Source organism: Choloepus didactylus, chromosome 24, assembly GCF_015220235.1.
Source record: "Choloepus didactylus isolate mChoDid1 chromosome 24, mChoDid1.pri, whole genome shotgun sequence".
In the NCBI taxonomy this organism is placed as follows: domain Eukaryota; kingdom Metazoa; phylum Chordata; class Mammalia; order Pilosa; family Megalonychidae; genus Choloepus; species Choloepus didactylus.
The window spans coordinates 8,374,632-8,402,452 of record NC_051330.1 but is presented as its reverse complement, the minus strand read 5'-3'; the positions used below and the strand labels follow the sequence as shown (position 1 = coordinate 8,402,452).

The following is a 27,821-nucleotide window of genomic DNA, read 5'->3' as shown; positions in this document are numbered from 1 at the left end:
CTCACTACCCTCCCCTCTATGTGGGACCTGACTCCCAGGGGTGTAAATCTTCTGGCAATGCAGGATATGACTCCCGGGGATGAATCTGGACCTGACATCGTGGAACTGAGAACATCTTCTTGACCAAAAGGGGGATGTGAAATGAAATGAAATAAAGCTTCAGTGGCTGAGAGATTCCAAACGGAGTCGAGAGGTCACTCTGATGGACATTCTTATGCACTATATAGATAACACCTCTTAGGTTTTAATGCATTGGCATAGCTAGAAGTAAATACCTGAAACTACCAAACTGCAGCCCAGTAGCCTTGAGTCTTGAAGACGATTGTATAACAATGTAGATTACAAGGGGTGACAGTGTGATTGTGAAAACCCTGTGTATCACACTCCCTTTATTCAGTGTATGGATGGATGAGTAGAAAAATGGGGGCAAAAAAAACTAAATGAAAAACAGAGTAGGATGGGGGAACGACTTGGGTGTTTTTTTTTACTTTTATTTTATATTCTCATTCTTTCTGGTGTAAGAAAAATGTTCAAAAATAGATTGCAGTGATGAATACATAACTAGACGATGGTACTCTGAACAGCTGATTGCATACCGTGGATGATTACATGGTGTGTGAATATATCTCAATAAAACTGAAATTTAAAAAAGAAAAAACCCATCATGAGGACATGGGGGGCTGTGTACCAGTGGTCTACACACGTTCCCAAAATTTGGTACTTCCAGTAGAAAATTAGCATGCTATTAGACTCTCGGGAGAACACTGACTTAGTATTCCATTAGGAGTGGGACGTACCAGAAAATAGTTGGAGTGACTGTGATTTGAGAGAAGGCAGTTTCAAATTATTGAATCTGTATCATCTCAAGTCAAATGATGTTTTCTTGCTTTCTAATTTAAGATTACTGTAAGATTGGCTTTTTTACTATTGATTTAATTTGGTGAGAGTTATTTAGTCACCTCTAAGACAAGAGTGATGCATATTTGCAGCAGTGGTATTTTTCAGTCTATAGTTTTCTAACAGCTGGATTTGAAGACATGTACAAGGTTAAACAGGGGCAATTCCTCCCTCACTGCTCATTGCCCAATGAGGAAACAGAGATGGGGAGATTGTGTCACTAACATAAATGCTGGCATTTATTTAAATACAGAAACATATCCTTAAGCAGCTAAGAGACTCCCAAAGGACCTAAACTAAGACACTACTGGCAAGTTGTATTTCATTTCAGATCGTATTCAACCCTGTCCAAAAGGTAACCTGATAAATTAACCATGCAAAACACCATTTTTCTCTGCCAAACCACTACCATCATAATTACCATATTTCTGTAAGTCTCGCTTATTCTTAAAATGAAAATACTGTCTCAAGTACCAGCCAACTTTTTATCAGTTTTTCCGCCCCTTGAAACTCAGCTAAAGCAGGGAGTTAAAATGAGTAGACAGGAAAGAAACAGAGAAACACAAAGAGATTCCATCTGCCCTCAGAATTGGACTGAAGACAGCAGGAGCAGTCAATGATATTTGAACATACGAGATAGGCATTTCCATTTAGAAATCTGTTTCCTTAGTTTTCCCATCAGTGTTCCCAGAAAGGAGATGTTGAAACTATAGATTTATTTCTAACAGTCAGCAATGTTCAGTAAGAATTTTCCTTTCATGGGCCAAAAGAAAAAAACTTACCCCTTCCCACGCCCCTTCCTTCTTAGCCCATTTATACCACTGTAAACATGTTTAATGCAGTGAGGAGGAAGGAAAACGTCATCTGCAGAAGAGGGGAAGCTTCTCCATCAAGTACAGGCCACCTTTTCACGTTTGTAAGGGACACACAGCGTTGTACGGGACAATCCTGGTGTTTTACACGGATGAAGTTTCATGAGGTTGGGTGGCGAAGGGCTCACCGCTCCCCAGCCCCACGGGGCTCCGCTGTTGCAGTTTCCCACAGTTGGTCAAGGCCGTACATAGGGGAAAGGGCTTCACAGTCAGAAGCTCTTGGCCTTAAATCCCAATTTGCCACTTGCCCAGGGCAATGCAGACATGCAATCACTTAACTTCTGTAAAATAAGACTAATAAGAACTAATAAGAACCACCCAGCTGAGTTACGGAAAGATAAATGTATACGAAATACCCAGCAGTGGTCAAAATAGTTTAGCCACCAAGGTAAGAAAGGGAGAAACTTCTTAAGGAATTGACAGATGAAAAGGGAATTGGCTGGAGGTACACTGAAGGCCGCAGGCTTTAGAAAATCCCAAGAGAGAAACAGACATCATTTATGGACACTAGAGAATGACTGGATTAGGAGATCTTAAAAGTCACTCCACTGTCACTCAAAAAAATTGATGAGAAGAACCTATAGTCTAAGTTTCCAAATGGTGCATAGATAAATAGAGGGATCAATAATTAGAATGGTCTATAAGAAAAATCAACAGAAGTTAGTCATGTTCCCAGTTCTTGGATTATTAGTTCAAGGGTAAAAAGTAACCGCTCGCCCATCTCCATCTAAATTAAAAAAAAAAAAAAAAGAAACCCTAGCAGGTAACTGATTTATTCTTTTAATAAATCATTAAAATGACCCCAGAGTAGAGCATGTCAAATGGCCCAGCCCTGCCTCCCAGCTCTTGCTGCCCCTCCCAGGACTTGCAGCTGGGAGGGAGGTGACCCCAGCTGTGGAAAGCCCCCTGCATGGCCACAGTGGGTTTCAAGGTCAAGCTCAGTACGAGACGGCAATGAATGCCACCACCCGTCTTTCACCAAACATGCCCCCACTGTGTCTTGGCCTCAGACCACTCCCCAAGCACACAAGAACCGACTTACCCCTCATCCCCTGTCTGGGGGGGTCTTTTCCTTACTAACAACCAACTCCTTTCCTTCTCAGCACCTCCAACTTCTCGCAAAGCCTGATCCATTTTCCTCCTGGGGGGCACGTCTTAGCCAAGGAAGGGGAGAAGGAAGGAAAAACTGAGTGTTGCAGCAGGATTACATGCTGGGCTGACATTCCCTGGGGACACCCTGAAAATAACTGCTTGGGAATCTCTCTGTCCCTGGGGTAACTGCTAGCACAGGCAAAGAACGTCCATCGTCAGAAGGCAAACTTCATGAAGAGGTCAAGACTGCACACACGTGGCAGGATGGGTGATGTTTCCTTGGATGCGTTACTCCTAATAGAAGTGGAATGTGCAAAGTCTAGGTACACAGTGAAAGACTGTTCTGTGATAGGATAGACAAATCGCAACTTCTTAGTTCTCTATCTCGGATTCTATGACAACTGGATTATCTGATAGAAGTTTCTAGAAGGGCTATAGAAAGCTCCACAAAGAGGGCTTTGGTAGACTCATTCTTCATACCTTTTGCTTAGATGCTGTGCTCCAAAGAAACGTTACCATTTGATTTTTAATGTACATATTAAAAAAGGGTTTTGTGGAGGCTAATAGTTGAGGCAAATGGGACTGAGCTGTGCAAAAATCAATACTAAGACTCTACCTGGTGGCCCCTTCCGGCGTCTATAATATGTGCTCAGTAAGAATGCTTAGTAAGTGTTTGTTGAATAAATAAACGAACTGATATTTCCCAACAAAGGAAAACCTAAGTAATGATAGGCAGGTAAAGGCCCAATAGAGACTTCATACTAGTAATTATTAAGGAGAATCCAAATCATTCTCTGCATCTTTTGGTGTAACACATGGCACTTCAAATGGGGAGGTACACAGGCCCTGGGAACTTACTCGCCCTGTGATGGATTTAAGTTTCTCAGCTGTGTGGGGAGGTGAGATGATGGGGCTTCCCATTAGCCCCCTAGTAGCTGTCTCTGCTGACACGCCAGAGAGTGGCTGGCCCTGGAGCCACGTACAGAGGACACTGCTGGCGCAGTGCTAGGGTGAAGGACACTCAAAATAGTGCTATGTAAACGTTATGTCCTGGGCCAGTCAGACCCCTAGGGACCCAGAGAGAAAATATACTCTTCCAGTGGGCCATTTAGAGAAGATGAGTGTGGATTTTCAGCCAAAATACAGTTTGGTGGATAGTGGCAGAAGAAAAGGAAAGGACCGATGAGCAACATTTGAATTGGGTGGTGATCTTTTTGAACGTCATGAAAGCTTTGGTATTTTTTGGACAGAATGCACGTCAGAAATACAATGCCTTACTTTCTAACAATCTTCTATTGTTTTCCAAGCAGTGCAAAAAATTTATTGCCCTTCCCTAACTAGTCAGTACATCCTCCTATGAGCACAGACATGCTCTCCTCATTTTTCCATCTGGGCTAGTGGCACCCCAGATGTGTCCACACCATCATCCTCAGAGTGGAAAACGATCTGGATTTCTTGTTTCCTGGTTCAGAATCTGATTCTCCAAAACACATTTCTCAGTGTTCATTCCAGGGCTGGCGACGCAGCCAGGCTGCCAACCAACACATCACCCGAGATCAAAGGGGAGTTTTCCAGAGATCAAATCATCCCCTTGGGACGAGATGGCCCAGGGAGTCCCGGCGGGATGAGAGAAGAGGCTGGGGTGAAGGGGCAGCCCTGGAATCTGGCCAGGCCTTGGGGCCAGCGTCTTGTTTGAAAACAGGCACGGGCTAGAGAGGGCAAGGGAACCAAATGGTGTTCTAAAGGGGCGCAGAGCCACAGACAGATGTTAGCTTTCTCTACCTCGTAGACATGGCCAACGGCGCAATGAAAGGAAAATTAATGACAGTCCTGTGGACCGAGGGAAGAGCCAGTGAACTGAGGGGGGGCTCCATTTCTCTCCATTTCCCCGTCACCCTCCCCAGGGAACCAGCCCACTCCATGTGCCTCCTGGAAGGGGGACCCAGGTGGGACTCGACGGTCCCCGCTCACCCCCAAGGCCAGTCCTCAGTGCAGCCCCCATCCCCAGGACTCAGGGACCCCCTCACCCCATCCCCTGTACCCCTATCCCACTCACCCTCCCCGGACCCCCGCCCCACTCACCCCCAAACCCTGGACCCCCTTGGCTCCCACTCACCCTCCCCGGACCCCCGCCCCACTCACCCCCACGGCCAGCCGCAGCTGGTCCCGGTTAGGCAGCAGCACCACCACGTTCCGCCACTCGGCGGCCATCTCTCCTCGCCCGCTGTCCACTCCGAGCTGCGCCGGGGCCACCAGCCCAGGGCTCCTCAGGGCCCTCGCCACGTGGCCTCCATCACCCCCCTGCTGGGAGACAAAGAGCTTCAGTGTCAAGTCCGGGGCACGGGAAGGAAGAAGCCGGTGGCAGCACCCGGCAGCCCACATGGGGCCCAGGGAGGGCGAGGGTGCTGTCCCCTCGGCGGTGGCATTCCCGAGTGGCCGTCACCAGGCGCCGGTAGCCCGGGCCAGCCCTCCCTGCTCGGCCACTGACCCGGGAGTCCTGAGCGCCCGGCTCGGAAAGGGACGGAAGGACAAGCCCAGGAAGGCAGCCTGCGGGTCTGCAGCCGGGAGCAAGGTCCAGTTTCATAAACAGCTGCGACGTGGGGAGCACAGACTGGAATGCAAATAAACAGTCCCAAGCGGGGCACCCCAGCCTCGCCCCGTGCACCCCGCTGCACCTGCCAGCCCGGGCAGCACCACCGGCTGCCCAGAGAGGCCTCCCAGTCCTCCCCGCCTCGGCCATCCCAATGCCCCCCTAAACAGTCTCAGGGGCTCCGAGGAGCATGGTAGCTTCTTGGCTCTTCTCCTTCTTTTCTAGGGGGGGTGGAGAGAGGGGGCCATCAGAAAGCTCCAGAGTGAGCCACCACCCTCAACTGAAAGTAAGTCTGGGGCGGGGCAGTGGCTGGGGTGGGGGCACCCAGGTTACCAGTTTCATTCAATCATGACTAGACCTGTGACAGCCACAAAGAAAGTCAGACAGAGGGGTAATAAGGCAGTTCTTAAAAACACAGATTCTGCTCAAATGGCCATTCCCTTCAGTAGCCCGAAACAGACTATAATTTTTGGGGGGCCCTGGGCATGGTTAATCATTGTACATCTGCTACTAGGAGGGCAAGGACAGTGAAGGGGGCCACTGAGGAAGAGAGAGTAGGATCCCACATGGCCCTCATCTTTTATGATCAGAAAGGGGGCTCGGACCCTTCTACGAAGATTCAGTGGGCTCTGTGCTTGATACTTAAAATCCAGAGAGGAAGGGACCCCAGAAAGGCCATTTAAACCTGAGAACATGCAAAACCCCTGGAGGAGTGTTTGAGCTTCAGGAACACATTGGTTCCTACAGGCACGATCTGTAGATTAAGTGCCAGCTCCATTCTCGGCCAGTGTCACTGAATATGTTTCCTGTTACTTAGTAAACCCAGGGAAATTCTCAGAAACATTTCTTTTAGAGAAAGAAAACACTGAAAGGCTTTTATTTGATAAATATCGGAGGCTCTGGAGATGGGCAGTTAGTCAAATCTTACGAAATTCGCATGCCAGCCGCCCCTCTAAAACCTCTGGCGCGTCTTGGCTTTAGAAGATTATTTAGAATGCAAATAAGGAAAGGAAAATCTGCCTTCTGAATGGTGGCCAACTGAGACTTTATCTTCCCTGGGTCCCTGGTTTCCCCATTTATCTTCCCTTCTCTTACTCTGCTCGGATTTGAGGCCATTCTCCAAGCTGTACCAGCTTACACGTGAATCTGAAGTGAAGACGGTTGTCTCTATTTCTCTCCAGAGTAAATGCAAAGCTCTTCATCATTTGGGCTTATGTATATCCTTTTAAGCCAGCAACTTAATTATTTTAAAATGGCAAGACAACCCTGGAAAACAGAAGCCGGCTTCTACTATTTACTACACTTACATTCTTAATTGGCTGCTTAATTCACTGGCTTTGATATCCTGTGGTTCATTAATTAAAGGTCACAAACTTCAAAATTATAGTGAAGAACAGAAGTCACTGCTCTTTTCCGAGAATATCTGAGAAAGGAGAAAGGACACTACCTGTGAGGTAGCACGTGCCCCTCCACAAAGCATAGCACAAAGCCAGTTTAAAAACAGTCATTAAGAATCACCTGAATTCATGAAAAAGTGAGGGAAACAAAAGTGGAAAGTTACCCCCAAGAAGTGAGACTGAAGAACTCCACTATTAGTATCCTGTTAAGCATGTTGTTAAAGATCAAAAGCAATGATTCATTGGGCTTCTCTGACCCTCAGTTTTCTCCTCTGTCAGATGGGGATGACAGCTCCACCCACTTGCTTCCATGGGGGTACTGGCCTTGTGAGGTGTAATAAGATCTGGCAAATGAGTTTCAAACATCTCTAATGAAAAACACCAAAGGACAGGAAAAGAAACAACTGTGTTCTTATTGATAAACACAATAAATACATTCTTGTGAAATCAAGAAGTCTCTTTTTTCATATCCTTCTTTCCACTCCCAAGAGAACCACAAGACTATATACGATTGTGGTTTAAATCTTTTAGCGAAGGCTAAAGTCCATCCTACAAGTTTGGGAAGTGACTTCACCTCTGCATTCACCGGAGAATGAGGTCATTTCCTGAAAATGTCTAAGTGGCTCCAGTCCAAGCCATGTGTGACTCAGGTGCTTGACGCACCTCAGCCAACCCTGAGAGCCACCTTCGCGCCCCTCCCTCCACCACAGCTTCATGCCTGGAGCCTGAGGGGTCACGGGTCAAGGACCATTGTCCTCTGCTTAATCAAGAAGATAAAACCTTTCCATCCTTTGGGAAAACGGAAAAGAAATGTGGCAAGGTCCCCCAAAATAAACACCACTTCTAAATACTCATTTTCTTCTGCACTGGCTTGGCCAGGTCAGAAACAGGCTAATCCACCCAACTGACAAGGCTGTGATTTCAAATCTCAAGGGGGAAGGAGGCAGAAGGACACCATGAGAAATGATATAAAGCCACTAACTACTCTAAATTCCAGGTAGTCCTAAATGTCCATTGCCTGGGTCTCTTCTAAATTTCTCTGTCCAGTTCCCCTTCTTTCTGGATATTTGGTGTTCATCTTCCATCATTAGATGGGGCTACTAAGAATGTTCTCGAATTAAAGTTTCTAAAATATAAGACTATAAAACACAAGTTTCAAAAAACAATGCAGGAATACTATTCAACAATAAAAAGGAATGCAGTACTGATACACAGGTAAATCTTAAAATATCACGCTAAAAGAGAATTCCAACACAAAAGACCAGTTTACATGATTCCATTATATGAAATGTTCAGAAAAGGTAACATCTCTAGAGACAGAAAGCAGACTGTGGTTGCACAGGGCTGGAGGTGGGAAAATTGCAAATGGGCATGATGTTTCTTTTTGGTTTGAGGGAAATGGTCTACAATTAGATTGTGCCGATGGCTGTGCAATTGTTAAATTTACTCAAATTTATTTGAGTTGTTCACTTAAAATGAATGTCTCTGGTATGTAAGTTATACCTCAATAAAGTGATTAAAACACCTAAGAAGTTATAAAATAGTAGAACACAGATAGTCATTCAACACAGATAGTCATTCAGTGTCTGTCCTGAAATGCAACCTTTTGCCACAGAAGCCACCTTTTCGATGCGTGTGTGTGTGTGCATGTGACAAGGGCCACTGGGGCTTCCAAAACTCTCACCTCAATTCTCTCCACTCCACAAATAGTAGCAAGTATTAATCCTTCCCTATGTGCCGTGTAACTATACTAGAACCCTTTAAAGAACTGCTTTCTTGTGGTCACAATAAGCCATTTTATGGAGGAGAAATCCGAGTTCAGAGGCCAAACTGCTTAGGGGCAGTGACAGGACCCAACTGTGGGGTCTCCCTTCAAATTCCATGTTTGCTGCCTGCCCCCCGCCCCACTCCTGCCCAAGTGTATTTTACTCTCTCCCTTTTGCCCCCGATTCATCTGTCCACTTGGATTGAAATCCAAAAAGAAACATCATATATACTGAAAAAAAGTGTAAATAGGGCCCATTTCTGATCCTCAACCCAGTGCAGGTTTTTCTATCCCATACCATCGTGCTTCCTGAAGTGCGTCGTACAGCATATCTTTTATTCTCCCATTATTCCTGAGAAGGAATGTGTTGGCCAAATGCAACATATTTTTGCTCATTTTCCAAGTAGGGAAATCAAGGCACAGAGGAGCTAAGTGATTCACTCAGGCCCCCGGCTATACATTCCTAATACCCAAAGCTCTCCCTAAACCTATGGAACCCCCTTCCCAAATAGCATTAACAAAACTCCTTCATTGACAATCCCCAGTAGTGATTCCCCTATTCCAGAACGAGAGGACAGTTGTTTGGGGGCAAGTGCAAAGACTTTGACTTTTGCTACAAGGAATACAACGACCTGTAAGCCCACCAAGGGCAGACAGGGTTTGCAAATACTTGGGCACCGGGGCTGCTGGGGAGCAGCAGCTTTGCAAATCCACGCCTGGTTCATACAATGTGGCACGCAACAGAAAGCTCTTGGGGTCACTGGCCTGCATGTGTCCAGTTTCATGTTTACATTTGGAGACCAGAGAAGAATTTGCCAAAAAAAAAAAAGGCAGCTGGGAGAGATGTTCTTTGCTGACAATGCAGAGGCTGTGTTTTTGTTTACCACCTGCTCGGACTTCTTAACCTCAATTAAAACCCCAAAGGCCAACAAACAGAGCATGGAAGGATTAATAAAGGAAAAAGTCAATCATCCTGTCTCTCTGCAGCATGAACTGTGTTCTCCTTTTTATCTGACTTGTGGTGACAGATTCCAAAGGGACACTTTTCAGAAGTAACTGCTGTCTTGAACAAAGTGGCTAATGGCACTATAATTTTATCCATTCCGTATTTATTGAAACGGCAACTTTAACTGCAGCTCGATCGTCCCTGCTATGTGGAAGCTGCCGTGTGGATGGCTGTTGGGATGACTTCCCCACTGAACTTCTCAAACTCGCGGCTGCTCATTCCAACAACCAACCATGCACTCGGCAGATGCCCAAGCACCTCTGGGTGCAAATAGTGGGCTATGGGCCAGGGACATGATGGTGAAAGAATGAAGACGGAAACAGGACCTGGGAGTCCAGTGGGAGATGGGAGAAGCCAGTGGGGGAGCAGAGCTCGGGAGGCCAATGCACAGCTGGTTACGATGCCCCAGACTGAGGGTCGTGAACAGGGATTTCCAGGGACATAGGCGTGCAAGCAGCCAAGGCTCCCTGGGGCCCTGGACCTGCAAAATAAGGGTTTGCCTGGCAGCATGGGCAGCAGGTTCCAGCGGTGGTGGGGGAAGGGGAACAGCCGGGGGCCCATTAGACACCCCCAGCCCCACCCCACGGCGTGCACGAATGCCACCGCACGCGGCTCCTCCCTGTGCAGCACCATAAAACCAAGCCCACTTTCCTGGTAAAGCATCCTGGGTGGACTTTTGCCCCCAGCTCAACCTCGAGACAGACCTGCCCTGCTGGCTTTCTGCCCCTGAGTCGGAGCAAACTGATGAAGAAACTCCAGGTGGTGGAAGATGCTCTAAGGAAAGGGGATTTTTATCCGCTCTCACCCAGAGTCTTCGTTAATCGCCCACTCGTGTGCAACTTGCCTTTTCAGTGCTCAAGTATCTTTCAGAAAAGGGGAAAAGCAAAAAGAAAAATCAGGGAAAGCTTGTAATTGTAAGAAGTGAGTTTTACCTTCATGACTTCTTGTGTGTGTATTCTCATAGAACAGTTTATATTTCAGAGGAAGTTATCACAACGATCAGAATTTCATGCAATCTGAAAAAGTATGCAATCTGTCTGAATAAAAGGTTAAGCTACCTAATTAAATGGAACAAGGAAAAGACCCGAGAAGCACTACCGATGTTAAAATTACAATACGTGAATAATGTGTGATGGCTGGCCCAGCCTTTTAAGAAAAAAACAGATGTCTTCACCCTTCCAAGCCCCAGGTTCAAAACTGGATTTGAACGAATTCACTACTGTGTGTAAAATGGACAAAACAGGGACACTCAGGGTGGCCCCGACCAGATGGTGCTAAGAGCCAGACTTCGGCTGGGCTCGGACCCTAAATCTTTAGGGGAGGCCAATCCTCACTCACACACACCCCAGACAAAGATTCTGGGGGTTTTGAAATGGTTTGGAAGAAAGGGAAATCCATTCATTCCTTGTTTCATGAGAAGACAGCAGAATGAACCAATTTCTTTCACTTTTGTGTAAGGTGGGACAAGACACATCCCCTCTCTGGGTTTTAATGAAAATCAGTTTATTTGTTGCAAAGTGCCAGGCTCCTTGGGCAAAGGTCCCCCATGTTTTCCTCCACTAGGGGGTGTGGAGGCACGGGCATGCCCAGACACGGGCAAAGAACTGCCTGTCGCTTCTAGCACCTTCTAGAACCTTCTACCACCTTCTGGCACCTCCTCCTCCAAGTCCCAGGGGGCTCCGAGGTGAGAGAGAGAGGGCCTAGCAGCTTGGAGCCTGTTTCTGGTAAGACAGTGAGTTCAACTTACTTATTGGAAAGCTGAATTTGCCTAGCAAGACTAGAAGGAAAACCTAACTCTTAGGGTCTCAGCTTCTTCACGTCTGAAATAACCTGTCCGCTACCACTGTAACCAGTTTCTACAAAGATGAGGACAAAACAGTGCTTCTCAAGCCACAGCTTGCTTCCCGTTCCCATGTGGAATCAGCGAAGTTGGTCAGAGATGCACATTTTCTAAAAAGCAAAATAGAACAGAAAAACGTCAGAGCAGACTGCACGTCGTAAGGGTAAGTTATTTCTTCAAACTAAATGTCTGTGCATCTGTGCATATTGGGTTATTTCGTACCATGATTTCAAAAAACCTTTTTTAAATTACTGGATTAAAAAAGCCAGGGGAAAAGGGCAGGGTGGGTGGGTTGGGGACAACTACAAAATGCCCCTGTTGTCCGTTTTACTTAGTTAGAGAAAGGAAAATCACATAAGAAAAAAGGGGGGATGCAGTTTGGGGGGTCTGGCTGGCACCATCTACATCAATAGTGTCTCCCAGAACCACACAACAGGCATTTCCCGGTCCTAGTGGAAAGCCCCGAGCCCCAACTCCTTCAACTGCAGGGGCAAGTCTGAACCGGGTTTCTGCAGCCTCTCCCCTGGTTGCGCCAGGCCACTCGAAAACAAATGCACATTGATATTCTGCATAAGATCCCAGACTCATCTCCTAAAGAGACCTTCAGCAGCTCTCACTTATTAGGATTTTTCAATGGGCAACCCTTCCAGCTCAAGTGATTGCCCTTTACAAGTAGGATTATGCAGGGGTTTAGAGGAACAAATCAAAACCAAACACTGTCACCCCTCTATATTATTCTCCTACAACCCAGTCCTGCAAGACAGAGAGCCAGAAAGCACCCATCTGAGGTCTGGCTTGCCCCAGGGAGCCTTGTAAGGACCAGGGACAGGGGGTTAGAGGGTCAGAAGGCTCCTTTCTCATCTGACTGTGGAGATACGGGATGTCCAGCAATGGCTGGAGGAAAGCCCTGGGGCTCAGGCAGGATATGGGGAAGAAGGGGCCTTTGAGTTGAGCCTTCAAGGAGAGGTACTGGATAACCAGAGACAGGGAACCCCGTGGGCATCCCAACCTAAAGGAGTGTGCCGCTTCCTAATGACCCCCACACTCAAAACCTCCGGAAATTACCGGGGCATGCTTGATGCAACGTATAGGAAATGCAAACCTGAACTGGACTTTCTAGAAGTCAAGAGAGCCTGCAATTTGAAAAGTATGATCCGGAGGACACAATTGCATCTTTGAGGTCAGACGGACCCCAGTTTGCATCCAGCTCTGCCAGCTTACTGTGATTTGGGCCAGGCAGCTCTCCACTCAGCCACAGTGCCTGGCACCCAGTAAGCTGGCAATACAGGGTGGCCGTCCACACCCCCCCTGGGGTCTCAGGATGCCCTCCCTGTCCTCCCCTCTGAACTTGGATTCAGAAAGCATGAAGAGAGAATGTCCTTGCCAGGAGCGGGCGATGTTTATGTACAATCATTAGATTAGCTAAGCGAAGGGGCTGGTGCCTTGTACCTTGTATCTTTCTGCAAACAAAGAAAAACTGCAGCAACAATTTCCCATGGATTTCCAACCTCTTGAAAGATCCAAATTGTTGTTTTTCATGGCAAAGTTATCAAACATAATTTAAAGTACATTGGAGTGTTTTATCAACAGCATCAGGTTACATTAAACACACACACACACACACACACACACACACACCCCACCATTCATGAAATTCTGCCATGTTTAACTGACAACAAAGGCAACCGATGGGGTGGGGGTGGGCAGGTTCAAGAACCGTCATCCGGAGGCCAAGTCACATTTCAGAGGGCTCAGTGGGGTTTCCTCAAACACCCAACGTTTGCTGACCACCCGTGGCATCCTTGGCAGTTTGCAAAGCACCACCAGGACGCAGGGCCTCGATCTGAGTGCCCAATGCGTCCTCTTTCTAGAACCTACGTTTCTAAAAGAACCAGGAGGAAGAATCAAGATGGCAAGCTGCTTTCTGGAATCTAAGAATCACTTACAAAGGAGCACCTGGACAGAGGTGGGCCTGTTACCTGTCAGCGCTGTCTGCTACCTTGATCTACCGGAGGACCAAGACGGGAAGGCAAGGCAAGGCAAGCCTCAGGGAGAGAAGAGGGCCCCAGAAGGCTGATGGAGGCACCAGGAAAGGCCAGGGCCTCTGCCTCCCTCCTCCTGCTCCTGCTATTTACAAATGCTCTGGGAGGGGAAGCACATGGAGCTAGAATCAGTCCTTAACCAATTACCAAGGATTGGTTTATCAGATTAACCAAGGAGACCTCAGGGAGTGGAGCAGAGAAGGGATGAGAGAAGCCAATGCGGTCAGAACCAAGGGGGCCGGGCCCCTCCACGGGGACCCCAGGAAACATGGGGTGTGCCAGCGTGGCAGCCCCTTTAAAAGTTCCAGTCGCCTGCGGCCGCTGCACCAACCCCAAGGGCTGGTCCTGTTTGCCAAAAGGGGGCCTGGCTCTTTCTGGGGCCCAGCAGGTGCAGCTCTGCTCTGTGCACCCGGGACAGAGGAGAAAGACACAGCCTCGGCTTGCGGGGCTCCTGGAATTGATCGGGGAATGCCTGCCAGACTGCCTGAAGCCTCGTTATTTTTTAAGACGGCTTCCACTCTCTTCCCCTCCCCCCTCCAAATCCCTTAGAATAAAACAGCTACTGAAGTTCAAAAAAAAGAAAAAGAATGCAGCTCCCTTCCTCACTGGGGGACAGGGGGTATTGCAATGGGGGAATGGAGGGGGCTGCTTCTGCCCATTACACGGATTCTGCTAACAGGGTGGGGAGAGATTTCCCAGCATCTCTGCCCAGACCCTGGGGGGCAACCACAAAGCAGCTGTAAGCTCCCACCCAACACCCTGGGAGCTGTCTGGTCTTTAACTTGTTCACTCACAAAGTCTGGCCTCTTAGGCATCAGGATTTTTCCAGGCTTGGGGTCCAAGGGTAAACGGGGAGAGGAGGAGTCAATGTTAGATTTCAAGGGGAGCAGCAACCTTCTCCAGGCCTGGGGGGAGGAGTGGGGGGTTAAGGGAAACCTCCCAGAGTGGAGGCTTTTAGCCAGGAAAGACCCCTACCCATCCCCAACCAGGTGTCTCAATGACCATGTCTTTTTTTTTATTATTTAAAAATAATATTGAATACTTAATTTATCAAATAAAAAAACATTTCCAAGCAGAACAAAGCAAAGCAATGGGAAAAACAAATATCCTGAAATAACGTCATTCCTTCCAACATACTCCTACCATTCCAAAAGAATATTAAAGAACTGCAGTCACACCTGAGCATTCCCATATCATTCTATCTTGTCTGTTCTTATCAGATTATTGTTCTCCCTTCACTAGCTGCTATCTCTAGGTCCCCTAATTTCTACAATATGGCACTTATTTTACATTTTTTACAGAGTCTTTTGCATCTACCTTTGCACTTCTGAGAAGCTGGGGGGGCACCTTACAGATATGGTTTCTGATTCCTACCTGCAAAGTACATCACCCCTGATTTGCAGCTGAGCAGAGTGAAGCCTGAAGCTTTAGGAAAGTGCCCGGGGGTCACACCACCGGGAAGCCTGAGCTGGGTTCCAGAGACCCTCACCCCTCAATGCCAGTTTGTTCCAACTTCTTTGATCACTGCCATTAGTGGAAAATACTTGATATCGATACTCAGGACACACATACATGTAAGTTGCTCAATCATTAAAAAAAAAAAAAAGCCACCCGTCTACACTCGCCTTTATCTCGTACAAGGCACTGACGCTACCGGCTCTGATTAAGTGCTGAGCAGCACTGACCCACTTGGTCAAATGCGTGGCTGCGGGTGGGTCAGCACAGCACGTCCCAGGGCACCCGAGCCACCTGGCATCCCCAGACCCAGCCGCAGACACCAGTGTAGTCACAGTAAGTACCCGCTCATGAAATTGCTCCACAGAGCTTTTGTTTTTGTCTGATGTGTGCTCTGGATCACGAGGTCAAACTTCAATTCTTAGGGGTTCTGCGGGAAAAAGCTAGCGCCCCTCAGGCTCTGCTCCCCCAGCACCTTCAGAGAGCTGGCGGGGATGAGGGTGGGGGGCCCAGGCCCTGCTGGGTCTTTGCTTGGCTCCCAGATACTTACCCTGCTTTTAAGCCAAATATATAGTCCTGCGCACTCGGGGAACGGCCAGTGGGGAGCACGTAAGGGGAAGGCACACTGCAGTCCTCTGTCCTCCTTCCAGGACAAAGAACCTGGCTAAGGAGAAAGCAGAGTCCCCTCCAGAAATGCTCTGCCCCCTTCTCTCCCCAGATACCTCGCTGTTTGTTCCTTCCATGTCCTGGGGCCTGCCCTGCATCCTCCCCTCGGCTTCCCCAGCAAAGCCCTCTCTGCCCATTTTGCTGTCACCCCCTGACCTGTAACGCCCCCTTGCTGGGCCACCGAGGCAGCCTCCCCCACTCTGGGCTCACTCCGCAGCAGCCCACAGAGCTCGAAAACACAACCAAACAGTATTTCCTATTTAAAAGTTTAACGGCTCCAACTGCACACCAGATTTAGTTCTAGCCTCTGACCACAATCGAGAGTCCGTCAGAAATCTGGCCCTGCCTTCATCTCCTGTCACCCTCCCTCTCCCTTCTCATTGATCCTGGAATTAACCAAGTTTATCCCGCCTCTGGGCCATCCCATGTGCTATTCCCGCTGCCTGGAATTCAATGTCCTCAAGTCTCAGGGCCACTGGCCCCTCCCTGTGGTGAGCCTGGAAACAGCCTCCCTCCCCTCAGCCCCCACCCACTGTAATTCACCCCAAAGGGCTCTGTCACTAAACATCAGGCCAGTATCTTGTCCCTTTGGGTTTTCTTACCTATGAGCTCCCCACCCCCCCAAACTGGAATGTACACTTCATGAGGCTGATTTGCATATGATTTATCCAATATCCCCAGGGCACATAGTAGCTGCTCAATAAACCTGTAAACCAAATGCTTTTTCAGAGCATCTGTCGCAATTGCAATTTTACTTATAGTTGGATGTGGCAAACGTCTCCCACTAGACTGAGGGCTTTATGGATTTGTTTCTGCATACCCGGCTTAATTCCTGCTCCGCAACAGGTGAAGTTGAAAAGAAATAGTTTACTTTCAAACTTCCAGGGTGCCTTTCAAATGACACTCTCCCCACATTTCCAAGCGTGTGCCTAAGCCTCTCCCCGCTCCCCAGGAGGGGACAAGGGTTGTGCAGTCACAGGGTCAAGTCCTGGCTAGGAAGCTGCACAGTCCGGGACTTATGTTCCTTTCACTCGCCCTTCAGAGTCCAGAGCTCAGAGCACAGCAGGAAGACATACAGAGGATAACGACATTTAGCCTCAAAAGCAGACAGACCCAAGTTCAACAGGGGCAGATCCCTCAGCCTTGCAGACCCTCAGCTCCCCTTCTCCTTGTGGGTGCAGCTATGCCTCACGGTGGCTAATGTCGGGGTTGCACACTGCCCTGTCCATGGGGCTGGAGCTCAGAATCCACCGTGGCAAACCCTGCGCCTTCCGCCTTCAGCAAAACGTCTTTGGAAGTAAGCCGGGCAGCGTTCCCTGGGTGGTCACAGGAAACTGGCCCCAGTCCAGACCTCACGGGTCCCGGGGCCAAAGGAAATGCAGGTGCTGGACTTGCCAGGGTCCCTGGCTCAGACAAAACCCAGAGTACCCCAAGCATCTATGGGTTTCAACGCCAATCCACATGGCCATTATCAACCGGTGGCCTTCCACGGGCTCTTGGGCCACCTGCCAAAATGCTGGCGCTATCACCGTCACAGCCAGATTTGGCACCAAAGGGCTGCCACAAGCTTGAGAAACGTAGGGCTGTCCTTGTAGTTGTTGAATTAAAGGAGCTCACTGGGGAAGGGCTCACACCAACACGTGGCCACAGCACCCACCGTCCACCAGGATCAGCTGCCATCATCAAAACGTGTGTGTGCACAAGAAGGCTATTTACTCCGACCAATTCTCAGCCGTCTTTCTCCTGTCAACTCAACCAAGTCATGAGCAAGCTGCAGTGACAGGAGCAATCGGTGGCTGAGCAGGGGCCTGGGGCAGCAGGGGCGACGGCTGGGAAGTGAGGGGGAGCTTTGCAGTGAGATACTCGTGGGGTAGCAGCCCCTAGACTCACCCTGCTCTTAGTCACCCCACAAATGGTGGAGGTGAGAAACATCCCCACGTGGCTGGGAGGAGGGACAGATTGGAGGAGGCCGTTTTTCACTTTGCAAACTCCCCCAAACCTCCACCCCCAGCTGGGTGCCTGTGTTCCCCTGCTCCCTTGTCCCCAGGCTGGGAGCAGAGCTCAAGCTGGGTGGCTGCAGTGCAATGTGTCTGAGAGCCACACCTGCCCCGGGAAAACAGGGGTGACCGGAGAATGTTCCCATAAGACATGGGCCCTGCTCTGCCATTCAAACTTCATCGCCAAATACAACATGCCCCGTCTGCATCTTAAGAACACTTCACACAGAATTTAAGGAAACATTTCTTGCTGTTTGGGAAACCGGTGTCTATGTCAGAATATTGAGACTTGAAACAAATGTGACAAAAACGACTCACCTCTTTGGTTTCTGAACTGTGTTTGCCAAATGACTCATTCCCCACTGATCTGATCTGACCGCCCCCCTGCCCCTACCTCGCAGTGGGATTGAATAAATACGCACGTGAATGTGCTTTGTAGTGCTTTGTAGGCTTTGAAACGCAGTTCACATCTTCCTTCTTTCAGATGACTTATCTGTCCTGAGAGCTTAACTGTTTGCAAGAGCCAAACCCCACCTCAGAAATCGCAGCTGATGAAAACTCCTCAGGAGTTACGGGAACTGTTTTGTATCTCGGTGTTTAGGATTTCTTCTCTGCAGGGCAGACTCCCTCCCTGTCTTTGTTACGAGAAAGGAGCATATGGCTAAGGGGGTGGCACTGGAGACAGCCCTGAAGTTCCTGTCTTCCTCCATCTCTGAGGGGCCTAGGATTTCCTCGGGTTCAAGTTCATGTCTCTTGTTCTCTTAAGGGGTCTGGTAGGTGCTAGATTGGGATTCCGGAGGATTCAGAGCAGATGACAAGTGTGCTGTCTCTGGAAAGTTCTCAGTGGGGCCTGGATAGTCTCTCCACCCAGGCCTCCCCATTCAAGTCCCAACCTCTTGGGGCGACCCACAGTCCAGGAAAGCCCTGGTCCTCAGACAGGCTGCATCCTGAACCACGAAGCTCATGCCCAGAGGCAGGAGTGAACCCTACAAAATGCCCACCCAAGCCACAAGAGGACTCCAGGTTCATCTGAACAAACCCAAGTCTACAGGTGGCCAGCGAACATCTGACAGTCTGAGAATTTCTTGTGCCTCCACATCACTGGAGTCCCACCTGTACAAAAGGTGACCTGCCATTTCCATCAGATTCCAGGGTGAGGGCAAGATGGGCTAAAGCCCCAGTGAAAAGGGAGGGGATGAGGGCTTGAACCCCTCCTCCCTGTATCTCAAGGGAGGGTCACTGTTCAACTTACTGCAGGGCCTAGTAAGGTGGGGAAAGGGAGGTGTGAGCCCCACCTGGTGACAAGCACATAGACGGGTTGGTTGGGGGCATCCTTAGAGCCTGAGCACCCCCCTACATTGGCCATACCTGCTGCTGCCAATATGGGGCACATCAGAGTGAGATGGGGCTTGGGCCCCTTTTAAGGCCAGGGGAGCCCCCCCCAACCCCCTCATGGGAGCCAGAGGGAAGAGGGGAGGAACAAAAAGAGGCCCCAAACCAGGAGCCCAGACAGTAATGTCCCCACCCCCAAGGGAGTGGGGACCCGGCAGGCGTAGGGTATGGCCAAGTGGAACATTAGCCTTGTCCAGGAGAGCATGTGTGTACGTGTGTGTGTACGTGTTGTGTGTGTGTGTGTGTGTGGGCAGAAGGGTGGCTGGGAACCAAAACCTAAGGAAAACTTTCCCACTGGGCCAACGGGCCAGTCCCCCAAATCCTGGCCACCAGAAAATCCTAGCAAAGCCCAAGGTGAAGGAGCTAGACCCACACACTTATCGCACCTCCTTCTGTCAAACAGGGGGCTGACCCACCTGCCCCCTGCTCTGGGAGGTAAAGCAGAAGAGCCTGTGACTGGCGTTTGCCATTTCAACAAGTGACAGGAGACTGGGCTCAGGCAGGGGCCACTCTCCCACAGCTTCCTTTGGGCATCTACTTCTTCTAATGACTGGATTTGCTCCTGTCCTCCCCCCACACCGCAACCCCGTTGGAATTTGTCGGGCAGGTGCAGGCACAGTTCACTTTTTGTCTCCAGAAACCTTCCTGTTAGTACTTCACGGCGGGGAAGGAGGTGTGCAAGGCGAGCAGGTGCCACAGAAAAAGGCCGAAAGTTCTGCCACTTTAACCGAGGAGGAGGGGGGCAGCCGGAGCTCCCCTGAGCGGCCGCTGGAAGGGCTCGGGTAGATTTCCCTGATAAGTCCAGTTAAACCGAGACAAACTCAAACACACGTAGATACCGAGCGGGGCACCAAAACAACACCTCCAGCCTCAAAAGCCCTTCCTAAGTTCCCCAATTACGCTTTCACCTGCTTTCCACTCCAGTCTTGTTTCTAGGGAAGCCTAATTTTCAAGGATGGAAGGAAGAGCTTTAGAAGACCTTAATGAACAAATGAAATGTTGCCCTCAGTTTTTAATTAAATGCTAAGATCTCATTTTTTTCTCACCTTATTTCAATTATCCACCCACACACATAAACAACGCCCCCCAAACCACAAAAACTTGCCAACTTGACAGTGAGTCACATGCATCTGAGAATTCATTAAATTAATATTCCTAATCACTTCTTAGGCTGTTTTCATTTCCATAGGAGAACATATGCTTTTTGTAGAAACAAGGCAGCTCCCAAAACAGCTGGAAACGTGAACTAAAATCCTCTATTACCTAAGACTTCCAGATCCTCTGGAGCCACGGAGCAGACGTAATCGCAAGAGAAGTGAAAGACCTCGGCTTCACGTTTAGTAAATTTTTAAAACAGTCTAAAAACCTCTTTGGAAACATGCACGCGATTTCAGGGCCCACCCGACCCGGGGTGGCGGGATGGGGGATACAGCTGGGTGGGACCAGGGCTCCAAGCATAAAAGCAATCAGGAGGGGACCCCAGGACAGGTCGCCGGGGGAAGCAAAGCGGTAACCCGCGCCCGGCCGGACAACGGGACACCTGAGCGCCACCAGACCTGGAAGTAAGAAGGCCCAGCGAGGGCGGCCGGACGGAGACCCGCGCTCCCCCGCAGCTCCGGGAGGGCCGGGGCCGCCAGGCGCGACGGGCGCGGGGACGACGAGATGGTGACAGCCGCGTCCCGGCCGGGCTCCCGCTTTCCCCAGCGCCCGAGCGCAGAGCCCCCGCTTCGCACTTGGGCGGCGACCCCCGCGCCCCTGTGCGTCCCCCGGCCCGCGGCGTCCCTGTGCGCCCCCCGCGCCCCTGTCCGCCCCCGCGCCCCTCTCCTCTCCCCGCGCCCCTCTCCGCGCCCCGGCGCCCCTGTCCGCCCCCCGCGCCCCTCTCCGCGCCCCGGCGCCCCTCTCCGCCCCCCGCGCCCCTCTCCGCGCCCCGGCGCTCCTGTCCACCCCCCCGCGCCCCTGTCCGCCCCCGCGCCCCTCTCCTCTCCCCGCGCCCCTCTCCGCGCCCCTCTCCGCGCCCCGGCGCCCCTGTCCACCCCCCTGCGCCCCTGCCCGGCCCGCGGAGACGCGCGCGTACCTCGGGCTGGACCCGGGTTCCGAACCGGCCCCGCCCGCCACGGGAACCCACTCGCCCCGGGCGGCGACGGGCGGTGTAAACACGGCGCCGGGCGGCTCTGTCGCCCTCGGGATGGCCCCACGTGGAGCGGCGGCGGCTGCGGGTAATTCCCCGGAGGGTGACTCATCCCGGGGCTCGGGATTGGCCGGCGCCGCCCGCGCCCCTCCCCGCCCCCCCCAACCCCTCCTGGGCCGCGACGGGGCGGGCGCCGCCGGGTTTGCGCCGTCCCCGGGTCGCGACGTCCCAGGCCCCTGCGGGGGGACCCTCCGCTGGCGCACCCCGCTGCATGCCCGGAGCTGCGGGGGGTGGGCGCACGCTGCGGGCTGCGGGCTGGACCCCGCTGGCGGGGCCCCCGAGTTCTCACCCGCTGACCTCACCTTGGAAGCCAGTTTCAAACGTCCCACCGCGGGCGACCAGACCCGCGCGTCCATCTGCGCTGGGGACTGTCGTGGACGCTGGGAACACAGCAGTGGGCAGCACAGGCGGAGTTATGCCCTCGGGGAGGTTATATTCTCCCGCGAGGAGACGACGAGCACACTTGGGCAGCATACGGGGACGGAGGAGTGAGAGTCTAACATTTTATATTTGTATGGTGTGAGCTGCAGGGCATACAGATCACGCAGTTGTGGGGGCCTCTGCGAAAGGAGGGGATGCTTTTATGGATACAAAATTAGCTACATCGTCTTGGAAGGGGCGGTGGAAGTTTCGTTGGCTTCAGGATTAATCCACCTCTGGGAGTGACGAGAGAAGATTCCTGATCTGATGACATTTGATCAGAAACTTTGTGGCTATTGGGGGAGGTGGGGGAGGGAGAGACGTCTCAGACCATAAAACAGCCAATGCAAATGTCCTGAGGCTTGTGGAGCCCTGGAGAAAAGGCAGCCAGGGCGGCTGAGGGATGAGCCTGTGCAAATCTGAGCCTTGTTTCTATTCATAGGCATGACAGGGCACCTGGTGCTGAACCCTGCAGACTCCTTTCCTAACCAGACTAGGGCATCTACCAGCTTCTCCTGGTAAGGAAGGTGTAAATATGTAGGTGGTGCAGTCCTAGCGATTGCATTACTTCACAGTGAAGCTGAAACTGCAAGCTCTGGATTTAAGGATGGCATCCTCAGTAGAGCCAACCCTTTCGTTAGGAAGGTTTTTATTTCCCACAGTGCTTTATTCTGGTGGTTAGTAAGGATGGTCTAGCCTATGACTGGAAAACTGTCATCTCAGAACCTGAGCCTGTGTGCTCCTAGGTGGATTTCCTTAGCATTCCCTCACTGTGGTGGATTACATTATGTCCCCAACAAAGGCATGTTCTTAACCTTAATCTGCATTCCTCTGGGTGTGGACTCATTGGAAATAGGACTTCGTGAAGCTGTTACTTTTAGTTAAGGGGTGACCAACCGAATTAGGGTGGGCCTTAACCCATGTTAATGGAGGCCCTGTAAGAGACCCCGGAAATAACAGAGGCCAGACAGGAGAGCAAAGTGTTGTGTGACAGGAGGCAGAGATGCAAGCCAAACATTGCTGGCAGCCAGAACCAGAATGTGTAGATTCCGGGAGAAACAAAGCCTTGCCAAAAACTTGATTTTAGACTTCTTGTAGCTTCAAAACTGTGAGCCATTAAGTGCTTGTTACTTAAGCCAACTCATGGTGTTGTAGTTGCCATGGCAGCCTGGCAAACAAAGATAGTTTTTGGTATCGAGGGTGGGGTACTTCTATTAGAAATACCTAAAAATGTGGATGTGGCTTTGGAATGAGGTTTTGGGAAGAGGCTGGAAGTATTGGGAAGTGCTTAGTAGAAAAAGCCTGGATTGCTTTGAAGAGACTGTCGGTAGAGATCTGGGCGTTAAAGGCCTTTCTGGTGAGAGCTCAGTAAGAAGTGAGAGCTGTAGAAAAAGTTTCTATCATCTTAGAGACAACATGATTTATCGTGAGCAAAATGATTGGTAGGAAAAGGGACCTCAGAGGCACTTCCAATGAGGCCTTAGGAGGAAATGATGACTGTGTTGTTGGAAACTGGAGGAAAGGAGATCCTTGTTATAAAGTGGCAGAGAACTTGGTGGAAATATGTTCTCATATTGGGTGGAAGGCAGAACTTGGAAGTGGTCAACTTGGATATTTCGCTGAGGAGATTTCCAAGCTAAATGTGGAAGGTGAAGCCTGGTTTCTCCTTGCCACTTATAGTGAAATGAGAGAGCAAAGAGATAAACCGAGGACTGAACTTCTAAACATCAAGGAACGAGCAATTGATGATTTAGAAAATTCTCAGCCTATCCAGGTAGCATGCTCTGAGTCTTGGGCTAGAAGCAGCTCTTGCAGGGCCCTCTGTGAGCTTCCAGAAAGCGAGTCCCCAGAGAACAGGGCTCTGCCCAAGGATTTAGCTGAACCACTCTTTGCTAAAGAGGGTGCAGCTGAATGTGGATCCAGTCAGCCATCTCAACGGAAGTCTGGATCAGAAACGTATTTGTCTGGGATGGATCTGTGGAAAATCTTTCTGTCTGATAGTCTGGACAGTACACAAAACCAATGAGGTTTTTGAGGTTTCTGTAGGAACAGAAGCACTACCATCCTGGACTGAAGGGACAGAGGTAGAAGAAAATGAAGAAAAAACGACTTCAAGGACAGAACTGTGGATGCACGGTCTGGACTGAAGGGTCTCCTCAGGGTGAGAGAGAGGGATACTTCCACCCAAGAGGTTGGTAGGGAGGATTTCTGGCTTCCTCCTCCCCTGTTCTTGGGAAGGCTTGGCCTTCTGCCCCATTTGGGGAGGGCTCTGCCAACACCCCGATGCTTGGAGAGGTTGGGGCCTAAGCCCTGGCATATGGGGGAGCACGTAGCTGCCCCAATGGTTAGAAAGGCAGGGCTGCCACTCCAGCAGGCCCAGGGGACAAAGCAGCCACCCACAGACGACTCCAGACCTTGGGATCTGTGCCAGTTTGAATGTATTGTGCCCCCCCAACACCATTATCTTTGATGTAATCTTGTGTGGGCAGATGTTATCAGTTTTGATTAGACTTGAGTGTTTCTTTGGAGCTGCGCCCCACCCAGCTGTGCATGATGACTGGTGAGATATTTCCATGGAGGCGTGGCCCCGCCCATTCAGGGTGGGCCTTGATCAGTGGAGCCATCTAAATGAGCTGACGGGCAGAAGGAACTCAGTGCAGCTGAGAGTGATGTGTTGCAGAGGAGCTACAGCCAAAAGGGACACTTTGAAGAAAGCACAGGAGCTGCAGATGAGAGACAGTTTAAAGACGGCCGTTGAAAGCAGACTCTTGCTCCAGAGAAGTTGAGAGAGGACAAATGTCCCAAGTGCAACTAACAGTGACATTTCTGGGGAACTGCAGCCTAGAGAGGAACGTCCTGGGAGGGAGCCATTTTGAAGCCAGAGCTTGGAGCGGACGCCAACTACGTGCCTTCCGAGCTGGCGGAGGTTTTCTGGACACCATTGGCCATCCTCCAGTGAAGGTACCCGATTGCTGATGTGTTACCTTGGACACTTTATGGCCTTAAGACTGTAACTGTGTAACCAAATAAACCCCTTTTTATAAAAGCCAATCCGTCTCTGGTGTTTTGCATTCTGGCAGCACTAGCAAACTAGAACAGGATCTAATGGAGTTTGTCCTGCTGGGTTTCAATCCTGCTTGGAAACTGTGATCTCTGTTTTAGTTCCAATTTTTCCCTTTCTGGAATGGAAATGTCTATCCTGTGTCTGTCCCACTATTGTATTTTGGAAGCAGATAACTTGTTTTCTAGCTTCCACAGGCTCAAAGAGGGAAAGGAATTTTGCCCTGGGATGGACTACACAGCTTAAGGCTTTGGGGATGTTGTGATGGAATGAATGGATTTTGCATGTGGAATGAACAGGTCTTTTTTCTTGTTGTTGTTGTTTTGTTTAGCAGTTTTATTCCCACACCATACAATCTATCCAAACTGTACAATCACTGGCTCTTGGTATAATCAGAGTTGTGCATTCATCACCACAGTCAATTTGAGAACATTCTCATTGCTCCAAAAAGAAAAATCCCATACCCCTTATACCCCCCACCTCCATTATTGACACTTAGCATTGGTGTGGTACTTTTGTTACAATTGATGGCAGACTATTGCAATCTCACTGTTACCCAGAGTCCATAGTTTGCATTAGTTGCATTTTTTCCCGTATACCACCCTATCATTAACACCTTGTAATAGTGACGTACATTTGTCCTAGCTCATGGAGGAACATTCTTATATTTGTACAATTAACCGCAGTCATTGTCCGCTACAGGGTTCACTATGTTATACAGTCCCACGAACATGTCTTTTTCAATCACGTCCCCTGAGCATGTGCTTTAATGCAGGCCAAACTGAGATAGTGGAATTACTAGAATCAGGAGAGGATTAAAACATGCCTGTGTGACACACACACACACACACACACACACACACACGAAGAGGCCCCTGGAATTTCCTTGACCAGGGGTGGACCGGACACTTAAAAGCAGGAGGGGATGGGGTTTGGGGGTGTGTGGTGGTGGTGCAGTTTTGAACTTGTGTGCTCAAAGCACCTTATGTTTGGGAAAAAAAAATGAAAATTGACCATCCCAAAGAATGAAGTAGAGGGGAACTGAGGGGGGTGCTGGGGAGGGGTCTACAGCCCCATCCAGGTCCCCAGCCCATTTGGTACCAGCTCTGGATTAATTGTTGCAGAGTCTTGGACAAGAGTGGCCCACAGAGGCCTGTCCAGCCCCGTCAGTGTCAGGAGAAAAGTCACCAATTCAAGGTAGACCCATCCTCTAAGGTTTATTGAAATAGAAAGCTAGAGGGCGAGCCACAATTTCTAGAGATTTTAAAATAAAGTTATGTGTTCCTATTGACAGCGTCTGTTCTGGAAAGCTTTCTTTTCTCCCACAGTCTGGCTCCAATTTATCCCTCCAGCCTTAAAGTCACCTTTCAATTTTCTTTTCCCCGCTCCTTACCTCTTTCCTATACGCCCCCCAGTTCCCTTCCCACCCTTCCTTTCTTGCCCCTTCCTCCCACCTCCAAATCTCTGCAACCCCCTCCCCACCATCCTCATTCTCAGCTTCTGACCTCACAGAGAAATTGGAAGCAATCAGAGGAAACTTCACCAGCTCCCACCTTGCACGGGCTCCCACCTTTCTGCATGAGCCGGCTGCCACCCAGCTTTCCCTGCTGTTACCCCAGGGACAGGCCGAGCCCCTCTCTGAGGCCAGCACCTCCACCCTCCATCTGTGCACTGGATCTGCCCCCCACCCCGCCCCTTGCCTAATCAAAGACATTGCTCAAAACGTCTCTCGTTCCTGCATCCATCATCCTCCCTCCCACCGTGGACCTGGTTACATTAGGACACTGGAATTATTTCCCCATCCACTGCCCCATTTCTCTGCTCCCTTCCACAGCGTCTGTGCTCCCCTGGAAACTCCTTAAAAGAGTTTCCTGTGCTCTCTGTCTTTTTTGAACATACCACCCCGTGAAATTGCCCCCAGTGGGGTCCCGGTTGACCTTGTGTTACTAAACCCAATGGTCGGTTCTCAGGCCTCACCTTGTGTGGCTGGTGGGCTCCTTCCACACAGCTGTTCTCCCCTCCTGGGGGCACGTTCTCCACTTGGCTTCAGGACACCACATCCTCTCGGTTTTCCTTCTCCCTCCTGTTTGCTCCTTCTTGGTCTCCTCAGCTGGTTTTGCCTTGGGCCTCCCCATTTCCTTAGCATGGCAGGGCCCCAGGCCCACCCTGAGAGGACTGTTCCGGTTTGCTAATATTGCCATTTTGCAAAACACCAGAAATGGATTGGCTTTTATAAAGGGGGTTTATTTGGTTACAAAGTTACAGTCTTAAGGCCATAAAGCGTGCAAGGTAAGGCATTAACAACAGGGTTCCTTCACTGGAGGATGGCCAGTGGTGTCCGGAAAACCTCTTTTAGCTGGGAAGGCACGTGGCTGGTGTCTGCTTGCTCCCAGGTTGCGTTTCAAAATGGCGTTTTCCAAAATGTCAATGTCAGCTTCCAACGGCCACCTTCAAAATGTCTGTCTCAGGTGCAGCTAGCTGTGAGCTCCTGTGTGAGCTCTTATGGTGCTCAGGTAAACTAATCAAGACCCAGGCTGCTGGGTGGGGCCACACCTCCATGGAAACATTAAATCAAGAGGTCGCACCCTAATCAAAGGTGTCACTCACGGTTGGGTGGGTCACATCTCCATGGAAACAACCTAATCCCAATACCCCACAAGATTGGATTAGAAGATCATGGCTTTTCCTGGGGGGACGTAATCTGTATAAACCAGCACAAGGACCTTCTGTTTCCTATCAGAATCTCAACTTGCATATCCTTGTCCAGTTTCTTAAGCATAACTCAGGGTGGGGTCTCCAGCCCAGACCTTGCTCCAGACCCCCAGACTCACCCAACGGCGTGTGGAGTGACCACCTCAGCCCTCCTTTACCCATGGTGTCTCCTCTCCCAGCTAACAGCGGGGCATGCTTCCAGCTCCGCAGGCCAGCAATGTGGTTTCTACTTGGCTCTTCTCTCTCTGGCTCTCACCCCACATCCAACCCTTCGGCAAATTCTGTTGACGCTTCTTTCACATCGTACTCAGAATCCAACCACTTACCACCTCCACCAGGACCACCCGAGCCAAGCCATCGTTGCCTTGCCTTGGCCCATTTGCTGACCTCTGCCTCATACCTGCCCTTCTGCCGTCCACACCAGCAACC

General features: G+C 50.2%; 1 protein-coding gene across 8 annotated transcripts in view; it reads right to left on the bottom strand.

Moving 5' to 3' along the window:
- The window catches only part of FRMD1 (FERM domain containing 1), a 55,683-nt gene extending 34,119 nt beyond the window's left edge, over positions 1–21,564 (bottom strand). For 2 of the 8 annotated variants that reach the window (XR_005214114.1, XM_037817732.1), the window contains exons 1-2: positions 5,350–5,894; positions 5,004–5,162 (exon numbers count right to left, since the gene is read on the bottom strand). Coding sequence is in view for 7 of the 8 variants with exons in the window: in XM_037817732.1 (XP_037673660.1) it covers positions 5,004–5,162; positions 5,350–5,601 (411 nt within the window). In the remaining variant the exon portion in view is untranslated. The other 6 variants (XM_037817726.1, XM_037817729.1, XM_037817731.1 and 3 more) reach the window with 6 other exon arrangements.
- Positions 21,565–27,821: the final 6,257 nt, after the last annotated feature.